The 12,180-nt window shown below is 40.2% G+C and overlaps 1 protein-coding gene across 3 annotated transcripts in view; it reads left to right on the top strand.

The window, feature by feature from the left end:
* The first annotated feature begins 1,485 nt into the window (after positions 1–1,485).
* LOC135489642 (neurotrimin-like) overlaps positions 1,486–12,180 on the top strand; it is a 77,952-nt gene continuing 67,257 nt past the window's right edge. The window contains exons 1-2 of one of the 3 annotated variants that reach the window (XM_064775080.1): positions 1,486–1,621; positions 11,350–11,558. In XM_064775080.1, coding sequence (XP_064631150.1) covers positions 11,474–11,558 — 85 coding nt within the window. In that variant the 5' untranslated portion in view covers positions 1,486–1,621; positions 11,350–11,473. Of the gene's footprint in view, positions 1,622–11,039; positions 11,123–11,345; positions 11,559–12,180 lie in introns of those variants that run through there. The other 2 variants (XM_064775078.1, XM_064775079.1) reach the window with 2 other exon arrangements.

The following is a 12,180-nucleotide window of genomic DNA, read 5'->3' as shown; positions in this document are numbered from 1 at the left end:
GAACTTGGCTCTTTGAAACACCAAACTTTATTTCCGCACTGGAATATTTCAAAGTGTGACATTTCTTATCAGGTTTAAGAGGTCAAGGCTACAGCGATGATCTTACGACACTTCTTGCGAACAAATTAACCGAACTAACACCTAGAGTACTTCTAAGACTCTTTCACCAGTCTCCTTCATTCACTCATTACAGAGACTGGTACTTGACGGCAATTCACTCGTCATGAACTCGATTTGGGGGCGTAAGCTTCCGGTGACCGGTCACGAGTTTTTCTGTAGGATGGGTAACCTCGATGCAAGTGAATACTGCAATACCAGAGCGCTCGGTATGACAGTGTATCCACTGTATGCACTGAAAATGTATGGCTCGCCTCGGGTAAATCAACAAGGATACTGTTGGTTTTTGATCGGTTATTGCGCAGGGGTTGCTCGAAGAGACATCTACACAAATCCCTAAGAACCAATCCGGATCATTAAGACAGTTTTTAGCTCGCCTCCAGAGGTCGTGGTCCGATCGTCGGTTAGCAAGGCACGTTTTGTTATTCCAGAAGGCCGGTACATATGCTCCACTATCTAATGATACCTGGGAGACCAAATTCAATTCGGTTACATTCCAGATATTGCCACCAGGTGGCTAAAACCGAAAACACATTTCGTCGTCTGCATCCTTTGTCATAGTCCGTTGTCTTCCTCGCACATCAGGGTACTGTCATGTTATTCACCTCCGCGGGTATAGACTGGGATTCTGTCCAATTCTAAGATATAGTTTGGAAATATGGGAACAGGCGGCACTGTTAGACCTCCAGACGCGTTTCGCCTCATTTATTTTGCATCGCATAGGCTCATCAGTGGGGTTACAGTGCCGCCTGTTCCCATATTTTCATACCAATTCTAAGATATAGAACACGCCACCGCCTTTGTGTCAAAAGCAGGCCAGAGAACCAGGCTAAGGTCATCCAAGACGAAACCAACCGCTGGTCCTTTCTGGTTCTTGGCTTGACCATGGCGACCATTGAAGGAAATTGATGACGTAGCTTTTTATTGTTTTAGACCCAGTCAAAGGACCATCGGTATTATTAAGGGCAATATAACCCAGCTGTCGGCTGCCCAGTCACCTCCTATTCTACATAAGTAGTTTCCATCGACAAATTGCACAAAAAAGGAAAAATTCAAAATCTGACTGAATTATCACGCTTCTCCGATGTTGACTCCGATTTGACCCGAGTTGATAACTCTCCACTTAAAACTCATTATCACAATGACCATTACTATCAGTTTTTCATTATTTTCTTATAATAACTTGAAACATTTCCAGCTGCATGTTAATGAACGTTTTCCCTTCGCAGTGCATGGATAGATGTCTCAGCATGTACGGTCTTTACCACGGATCAATGTGGCCCAGCCAGGGACTTTAGTTCCTCAACCCACCGATAGGCTTGAGCGAAATCTTAGCTTATTGTCAAGCAATTGAGGCAATCGCTGTTCTGGGTTTCGTTGTGCAGCGTGTACATCATTTCTACCAGAGAACAGAAGGATTTAAATCTTCCTGGATAAGCTATGTCGGTGTCTTCACCTTAAAAGACAAGATTTTGGTGTGCATTCTGTTTAGGATACATCACAGGTAGGGTTACAATCGGTACTACACATGACAATCATAAGTTTTTCATAGTTATTTGGTATTGAAGGATCAGTCTAATAGCAGTATTCACCACATGACTGTTCGTGCCTGCTTCTGAAGAAAGTGTTTACATTTGCTGTGTTGGATATCTTGCATGATTGGTTCTTTGCTGCTTTCAAAGCAGACGTGTGTATGATTGAATTGCGTGAACGTTCGGGCGGGAATATGGTAAGACTTGCAATTTCAGCCTCGACATTTCCAGCATGCAGTCCCTTTCCATCTCATCTGATATATGATATGAGAACGATTGCATTTGTATTTATTACTTTGTAATATTTGCACTGAAATAACTAAAGGCATTAATCAAAATGAGGATACAATAAATACCTTTGTTTCCAGTATGTGCAATAAATGCCGGTTGTCTCGAAATGTGTATTCAAAGTCGATTTTAAATAAGTTAATTTCAGATTGGGATTTATACAGATGCCTATTGATGATAAATCCCCAAATTTGTGGTGTTTTGTAGAATTTTAATGAAGGTGATTTTTTGGAACACGCTGTAATTCCAAATACGCTCATATCATAACAGTCCACTGGAAAAAGTACCCGCGTCGAATCCCATCGGAATATTTATTTTATATATAGCATAGTCATCGATAGGCATCGATTTCGCCCGGTCATCTCACTCAATCATTCATGAGATAGGTTTGCCTGTCAACTCTAATTCCCTCCGCCTGGCCGAGCAGGACGCCTGGGGAAAAAATTGGCTCGAATTTTCTGAGGAGTGTAGGCTAATATGCCACGGTGTGTGCCGGCCGGGTATAAGACGATCAAATGGTGTTTTTTTAAAGAACTGCCAAGAATATCAATGGCCACGGATTGGCCAAGAAACGTGTTTTGTGTTTTGATGCCGTCAGTAGCCAAAATTGTCGGTTCGCTTCGAAAACAAAAACTAGACCTGACGTGATCGAACGCCAAACAGAAAAAAAAGATAAAAAAAAAAACTCTCAGAAAATTAAATTTGATCAATAAAATGAGGACGAGAGAACTTCCATCGATGTTACGTAATCTTCCGTTGAAGTCAGTCACATCCGTATGCCAAGGTCCCTTTACTGTCCCCGACCAAGCAAGGGCCCTTCCCTGAGGCTCGATCAGCATAGTCATCTTTTTGCATTCTGCAATCACTGCAAAAGCAATCAATCAATCCCCACTTGTTCGAATAAGCCTTGTAACACCATAACATCAAAAATAACCTTTTTTTCCAAAGCAAAAAAAGAATACAGTGAAAAGCATTCCGATTCAGAAATGCTATTAGCACTACTTCCGAAATGAGCGATAGAATATCGGTATGGCATAAAGACTGGAAAAGCTAGCGCGGAAATCGATGTCATCGAATAAATTGATTATCAGGAAACGACGAAAAGTAAGTTGTTATGACTGAAATATGAGCTACAGAATGTTGCTGTGTAATAGCGAGGTTTAACTGCAACTCATAAGGAATATAGATTACAGAGTTCACCCACGTCCGTACAAAGAAAGGTTCCGCATTCGACGAACAACTAAGTCGACATCGGTCGAAATAGTTACAAAACCAACAGCAAACAATGACAAACTACAACCAGTTCTGAGTAAACTATTGCGTACGGTTGTTTTTTGTCAATTACGTATACTTTACGAACTGATGAATGGTAACTGCATCCGATTTCGCTGTCGTGCTTATCAAAGTCCACGTCTACCGTCTTCTAATTGAAGATGATTGGTCGTTAATGGATTATTTTTTAAACGCTTCACCGGTATTACCTCACAACACTTTTGTTTGCAACTTCTCGTGTAGAATCAGCATGTGTAACAAGCCACACATGACACCCACAAATCATGATAATAATGAAAATGTCTGCCAGATCATTATATACCTGTATGTTGCGCAAATCGTTCCTGCGTGAATCGTCAATACCTCGGCTCCCCTGTAGTCATTGTGGAGTACAACGGCCCGACTCAACGTCTACATTCATCTCTTCCAGCCATCCGGCAAAGTTTCTCACGGGCGGTGGAAAGCAAGTGAGATCAAGTGAAGAAAACAGCGTAGCGGGACCCATGTGGGAGTCGAAGCTACGACCACCGCTGGTTATAAGCCCGGTGTTTCTTACGCCACTGCTTACATACAAGCAGCCATCAAAAGTAACTTCATATTAATTTCTCTCAGTCGTGTCAGTGGCACAAATTGCAAAGTTCGCGTTCCTCTAATTAGATGTGATTGGAGGTTAATTTTTGCCTGCACGATTCCGATTATTGAAGAGACATTCACACGAATTTCGTCACATTAGGACATTGAGCGGTGTAGTGTGACATTCGTCTGTGTAACTGTAGCACGTTTAAGAATACAGATATTTTAGTTGGCTTCGAGATTAAGCAGTATTTCTACAATACTGCCGAAATACCGGTAAGTCCAAATCCTCCAGGCCAAGCCTGAAAATAGAGCTTGTTAGAGCGACTTTGCAATTTCAGAGACTTATGTGTCAAGATGGATTTTTACATAATACCATAAATAAAATTATATTTACACTGGTTAAAATTAATTTGTGCATGGATATAAGAGCGTTTACACTACTGGCACTTAACATGCTTAAACTTTGGCTACGTCCAAGTCGCTACAGCCACTGAGCTTATGCATGTAGCATATGTACAATGTATACCCATGGACAAATGCATGTTAAAAATAAGTGTCTTCTTCTGCGAATTTTGAGATGTTAATCACATTTATTCCGTTTTCGATAAAAGTGGAATGCTGTTTTTGACTAAGTTCTATCATGGTGTATGAGCCATTCTTTATCTGCAGATTTATTTAGAGACGCAAATTAAATGTATCAATTTGCACCAATATAACGCAAGAAATACTAAAAGAATAACCACTTGGATCATCTCCGATATATTTGCAATATCCACGAACCCTGAGCTATATGTAGTTCAAATATTTAATATGTATCCATTACGTCACGGCCCCTAGGAGTTGCAGCATTATATTCTTTTGGGTTCGTCATCTGATGCAAGTGCAACTCGTCTCGTTTACCAATACACGTGTTAGTTGCTACAATTGTATACAAATACTGTACACACAGAGAAAAAATACCGATTCGAAATCGATTTCGAGCGGCAATTTTCCACTTACTGCCACAGTATATCGTGCAAATTATCATTAATTTGACACTCTGTGTGTGTGAATGGACAAAACGATACGATAATAGGCCAAATGACATTATTCACTCACCTCATGTGCACGTATTGGACTTAATGTTCGATCTCCTGACGAATAATGTCGATGTTTGGCATTGTTACGACGACCTAAGATATAAGATGAAACATGAACCTCATGCTACACTCACGAAGTCCAGCTGCCACATTGGGTGGCCAAAGCCCAAAAACGTAGACGTGCGTGTTGACGAACACTCTTAGAAATATTTTTTGAGCTTTTGAAAAGTCTTGATATATATTTTGTCCGACAAATATGCATTCCTTGGAGATTTTTCAAATTGCTAGTGTCAAAACCTTTTATCGGTTTTTCACTTGGGGAATAACCAACCGCAACAGACTGCCACACTCTAAAACCGCGTTATTTCTTGAAGTGTACGTACAGTACATGTATCGAATGGCAAAACCAAAACCTTGATAAGTAACCGCGTTATTTCTTGAAGTGTACGTACAGTACATGTATCGAATGGCAAAACCAAAACCTTGATAAGTAACCGCGTTATTTCTTGAAGTGTACGTACAGTACATGTATCGAATGGCAAAACCAAAACCTTGATAAGTAACCGCGTTATTTCTTGAGGTGTACGTACAGCACATGTATCGAATGGCAAAACCAAAACCTTGATAAGTAACCGCGTTATTTCTTGAAGTGTACGTACAGTACATGTATCGAATAGCAAAACCAAAACCTTGATAAGTAACCGCGTTATTTCTTGAAGTGTACGTACAGTACATGTATCGAATAGCAAAACCAAAACCTTGATAAGTAACCGCGTTATTTCTTGAAGTGTACGTACAGTACATGTATCGAATGGCAAAACCAAAACCTTGATAAGTAACCGCGTTATTTCTTGAAGTGTACGTACAGTACATGTATCGAATGGCAAAACCAAAACCTTGATAAGTAACCGCGTTATTTCTTGAGGTGTACGTACAGCACATGTATCGAATGGCAAAACCAAAACCTTGATAAGTAACCGCGTTATTTCTTGAAGTGTACGTACAGCACATGTATCGAATGGCAAAACCAAAACCTTGATAAGTTATGTATATGCCAAATCCACTATTAGTCAGAATAAATCAGCAAAATCACTAGGTTACCGAACCTTACCAAGTGACATGTTTTATTCAGTTCAATGAGTACCATTTGTCGTATCACTGCTGAAATCCTATCAATCACACCTCATATGCTCCCCATGAAGATGATAGATGGAGGAAATTATTCAGAGCGTGAAAAATCATCCTTGGATGATTTAACAAGTTGGTCCATGCGCGGATTATGGTAAGGCATCGCCTCGAGCTCCTGCGATAGCTGCACGCGAGAAGCCGCCAGTATAGATATTCACTGTGACGTGCGATGAATTTGAATTATCTTTCTGTTCTCGGATGCAGGAGGCAATGTTTCAGTGTATTCTGTCTTCATCATCAGCTTGACTGGTATTGATAACATTGGTGGGCTGAATTTTATCAAGCGGTTCGAAATGAAGAGGGTTGAAAACATGAATTGAAGGCAAGAAGTGCCGGTGGCGCGTTCAAGCCTATTGAACGTTACTGTCTCCATTGGTGACGATAGATTACATGTTGAGAGGGATTCAGCAGATTTGTATTCAACTCTAAAGTATTTTTGAGGAAAGTCCACATATCCATGCTATAGTCGTCTTTTTTGCGAACGAATATCCCTCAGAATAAGACTATGGCGTGTCATGTTCGCAAAATCAACTCCTGTCTCATTCAAAGTTAAACTGAGACTGTGGGTGTGGTAATACCTTTGTGGTTAAGCTAATGCATTACAAATAGCTGCAAAATTGAAGGTCACGTCTGGAATATCACCGCCCATGTTATGCCTCTAGGATATCATGACAATGAGCCGATTTTTAAAAGCCGCCAGAGGCAAATAGCTTTAGCCACCTTCGGCTTAAGAACGCTAAAACTGCGGCGTGTGCCGATATTTAATAAACGCTTTTATGCAGAACAACGAAGAAAGGAAAGAAAGAACGATTATTCTAAAGCTTGCACTCTTGGTCACTATGAAATAACGATGATAGTTTATCGCATCCAAATATTCCTTTTTGGAGGTCGATGTTGCACTTGAGTGTACCGAGGAACCTATCGCAAAGAGCTGTGAAATGGTCAAAAGTAGACTCACTGCGGAACCAATTGCTTTTATTGGAAACCTTTACAGACTGGTACCACCCACACTGCACATCGTGTAAAAATATCCTCGTCTAGTTAATTCTATCGTTTTCAGCTATATCGTTGTATTCTTTCTTTGACATTTCCCACAAAATTATCCACGGCACCGTGGCTCTAATTGGCTAAATCAAAAACACTGACGTCATTGCCTTGCGTCCTTGGAAGGTTCCACTAAGGAGTGTCAGGCTTATGAGACTAATAACGGATGCTTCCGAGCAGGATATAAGCACAAACTAGATATGGTAATGGAATAAAGAACTACAAGTTTTGTTCATTCACAACGTAATTGACAGTCAGTGGTACAATTCAAAACCGCCTAGTCATTAATTTCATGCAAACGTTTGATAATAGCTCTTTTTCCAACTTATCTTCCACCACTTTCTTACATCAACAGATTTGTGTGGTAACATTCAAATACGACCTTGGACGATTTCGTCTTGATTAATTTATTCACAACGGTTCCAGTACCACATTGTAATCCAACGACTGCTTCTGAGTTGATTTTAGCATAATATTCTTGCATCATTCTGCAGTCCCTTTAATTCATGTCGATCTCAAGTTGATAATTTTATTTCAACCATAATTTTTTGATTCGATGACAGTAGTTCCTCTCCTCAGTTTCTTTGGAAGTGTACGGGCATCGATCTTACCAACAATCACTTCGGCACGAGCTTTTTTCGCGAGAATATTCGAACTTAACCTTACCAGACAGACCATGACCCCGAGATACCTTACACTATTTACGATGGGCAAACTATACCATACACTAACGCTTTACTGAACGTGCGAGTAACCATCCAAATTTCAATCGACCCGACAATAAAGTCTTCTCTGTTCATGATAGCGTTATAACATGTTGGTGGATCTTTGCAAAGTGTACAATTGACATCATCAACAGACTAATTTCTTTTCTTTTGTACATTTTTATCGCTCTATTATACATATCCGCCATAAAAGACCTAATATCAAACGCATTTATGTTAAATTGGAAAAGAATTTGATTCGTTTATATGGCCATTATCTATCTCACATGAAGACATAAAGGTGTTCAGGTGCGAAATTCGACAATACATGACAGCATATCAAAGAAAGACTCTGAGTATATTCAGCCATCATTCGAACAATTCTAAAATCACTGGGAATTTTTAAAAGTGAAAAACTCCATGACGCTGTTACAGAATCGACCAGCCGAGAACGTTCGTATTACCAGCCAGCAGACGTATAGGCAGTTTTCGCAAATCCCCCGAAACGTCCACTCGAACGCCTATCCCATTGTTTGCCTTCGTTTTCAGGAGGTCAAACAATGAGATAGACGTTCAGGTTGGCGTTTCGGGAGCTTTGCGAAAACGCCTTATTATCATCAACTGTCACCCGCCTGTATAAATCACTTACAGTTGCAACAGCAAAACCCTACATCTCCTTTAATCCCATCAGAAGTTCACTGCCCTTGTCAGCTATTGTTCTTGAATCCACACGGACTGAGACCGACAGACTTTGAATCTAGCTTCAAGTCCGCAGAGAAGACACTGCGGAATAATAGCACTGTCTTCATGGTAACAGGGCAAGCACCATTTGCTTTCCGCTGAGAGCAGTATATGGTCTATCTTCATAATAATGCATCGTACATCAATACGACACACGTAGTTAAACCTTAGATATCAAAATTCTTCTCGAAGCCGATCTGAAAAATATAGAAAGTGAACCAGATATCGAGTAGAGAAGATTCTGATGATTTTCAAGATGGAGGCACCGAAAGACCTGATTGTTAAGAAAGAAGCCCCGGTGTTTCTTTGACGATATTTGTCCTGTGGTATGCTTGCGGCCTCGTATCACTGCATCGTAAGGTCATCAATCTTTGTCAGGTAAATACACATGTTTACCTTTAAGATACAGACAATTCAATAGTAACGAAAGCAAGTCATTTATTTGGTGACGACACATATTGAAATTGATGTGTCCGCGTTTGCTAACTAGATCACCAGGGCACAACTAGACAAAACTTATATGAGACCCAATTTAAATTGCGTCACATTCAACTCGAAATTGCTAACTAGATCACCAGGGCACAACTAGACAAAACTTATATGAGACCCAATTTAGATCGCGTCACATTCAACTCGAAATTGCTAACTAGATCACCAGGGCACAACTAGACAAAACTTATATGAGACCCAATTTAAATTGCGTCACATTCAACTCGAAATTGCTAACTAGATCACCAGGGCACAACTAGACAAAACTTATATGAGACCCAATTTAGATTGCGTCACATTCAACTCGAAATTGCTAACTAGATCACCAGGGCACAACTAGACAAAACTTATATGAGACCCAATTTAGATTGCGTCACATTCAACTCGAAATTAGCGAGAAAAACCTGTCTTTCATTCATCGTCTTCTCGCCTTCACGGAAGATACCTGGAGCTCCAGTCATTATTCCAACACAATGAACCGTGTTTTATTAATGCCATCCAATTTACTCAATCCTCTCGTTCTTACTCTCATTCAGCCATTCACTGCATCTGATTTTCTATCCGATTACAATAGACATTATCAAGACAATGGTCCTCATCAATTAGAGATTTCGTATCAGGAGATGGAGATATTCTTGGCACGAAGTAATGTCAATTACCAGATTAGTAACTCTGAGCTGGTTCCACGCTCAGCGTAGAAGGAATCGCACTTCCGTCACGGTACTATATTTTCTATCAAACTAGAACGAATTTGACAATAAGAGATGGATTGATTCCTACAGTTTCGATACCAATTAGCAGATAGGGACGTCGCTGATGAAGGGCTTCAGGTTTCAGGTCCAGCAAAGAGCCAGATACTCACCATCCACAACTGATATCAGCATGTCAAGTCAATATTCTGTCTTTCCGTGATCGAAATTCGTCGACACTGATCCACTTTTCAGGGCAGCATAGTCTGCATTGGGGTTTATAAACCCTTTTCTGAAACTCGTGGGCACCCAACTGATAAGTACAAAATGAGACGAATGCAAAAAGTCATACCAGTATAAATTCACTCGTACCAACAAACATTCTTGCAGATCCGGAATTGAGACATCAGAATAAGAGGATGAAGGAGATGGAACGACATTCCTCTTCAAAACCTTTAAGCTACTTTCGATAAAGTAGGAAGAGCAAACATCACTTATAGCCCATAACGTATCGACTCTTTACTAAAGGTCAGACAATGGTCTCCCGATCTAGTATTCAAACGCAAGTAGGTTTACCATATTTACAAGTGATGGCTGCTTTCCAAACTTATCATAAGAGTTTGTAAACCTTCCCCTTGTGTTAGTGAGTCATGTTTCTTGAGCATTCGTCTCATGAAATATGTTACTAGAGTCGGTTAGCTTGTGGTGATGTACATGTATATTGACGAGCCACTTTTGTTTAAAATTTAGGGATTTTTAATCAAGTTTACGTTATCTGTCCTTGCAGGTTTGGGCCATGGGCCTTACGACCCGCACGAAACCTGTTTCGTGGGGAAGATGTCATCAGGATTTTGCCCTGATAACCCTTGACCAACCTCAGTGAGACATTTGAGGAATGAATATCAAAGTTTCATGGGGTTCCGGCCCACCTCGTATAGTCTACCTGGAAAGGTGAACAAAACCGACCAGGAAACCGCACGCCTCGATCGCCCCAACGACATCCTTCACTTGGCCTCGTGAATCGGAGACTTTCTCATTCGTTTCGGGCGATCGCTTTGAGGGAAACACGTGCTCGTATCAATACAAAACACCCGCGTGACTAGTTTGCATTGATATAAGGCTATTATTCCTTCACTATCACATCTCGGGCACTCGGTACAAAATATCACATATTACTTCAAATATTTATCCATTCATAAATCTATACACATCAGTAAGTAAACTGATAAAATAGAACGCCGCTCTTAATGGAGCACCGGGCGAATGGTTAGGTATAATCGTGACTGCTATATTGCCAAGGCCATGATGATTGAGGGCTAAACGGATTATCAACAGCCTGCCCATGTTATATATATCTGTATCAATATATCAAAAGCACATACTTATATTTGGATATCACTGAAGTTAGTGCTTTTCTGCTTATTTCAGATTTCGGAACAAGGATTTCTGTAATTTTTCTTATGAAACCGGTCAATTTCCGCCTTTTTCAGATTTCGTGATAAGTTACTCTTTTTGTCAACAAGTGGTTGTGATGACCATATCATTTCTACAAGTCCTTTTTGTTCCTTTCTCCTACATTAGTATCATGCTGCTTCTTTGCTACATGTCGTGACTCGATTCTTTCAGATAGTCTGAGTAGCTGCCAAGACCTGAGGATAACATCAGACATTCATACGAAGTGTGGATCGAAACACTACGGATTTCCAAGTAGGATGTAACCGATTCATTTCGCTTGGACATTCTCAGAGGCAAGGATGCGGTGGAAGCCCATTGACCGGGCTCTTCTGGGGATCTATCTGCTTGGCTTGGTGACGGGAGTTGTACCATGGGGTGAACCAGGTAGGACCTTTTTTATAATCAATTTTTTTCAGATATATTTGATCATATTTTGTAGTGTGCTCAACCACTGTGGCTGATTGGTCCCACAAAAAAGTCTCTAACTATTCTTCAGAAGGTACTCATGTCGCGATTAAGACCTGACTGGAACATATCAAATCTACTGTTTATACGCCATATTCTATTGAACTTTAAACAGCCAAATTTTCACGCATGTTCTCGATCCGCGAAAACTTGTAGTAAGCCAAAAAAAATTGTGAAATTAAAAAAAAAAATTTCGCGAACTGCAAAATATGTGCGAAAGTTTTCAGATTTACAGTAGATGTGGTTTCTGGGCCGATATTTTCATCTTTAACACTGGTTTTGATAGTGTTGTTCGCTCTCGGGTAGGGCGACAGTGGCTTTCTTTCTAAATGGAGATTCGCTCATTTGCAATAAGTTTATTGTAGTATCATGATGATATTACTACAGTTCTTCAAGTCAGACGTAGACAATCCATGTTGATTTATATCTCTTGTTTACCAATAATGACCTTTACGGTTCTCCTTCGTTAATTTCATCACAATTTCAATTAAAATAGTGCACGATAAAATGTCTATGCTTTCATAAGTGTATCATATACCGA

This window comes from Lineus longissimus, chromosome 6 (genome assembly GCF_910592395.1).
Source record: "Lineus longissimus chromosome 6, tnLinLong1.2, whole genome shotgun sequence".
Taxonomy (NCBI): Eukaryota; Metazoa; Nemertea; class Pilidiophora; order Heteronemertea; family Lineidae; genus Lineus; species Lineus longissimus.
This window is presented reverse-complemented; position numbering and strand designations above follow the sequence as displayed.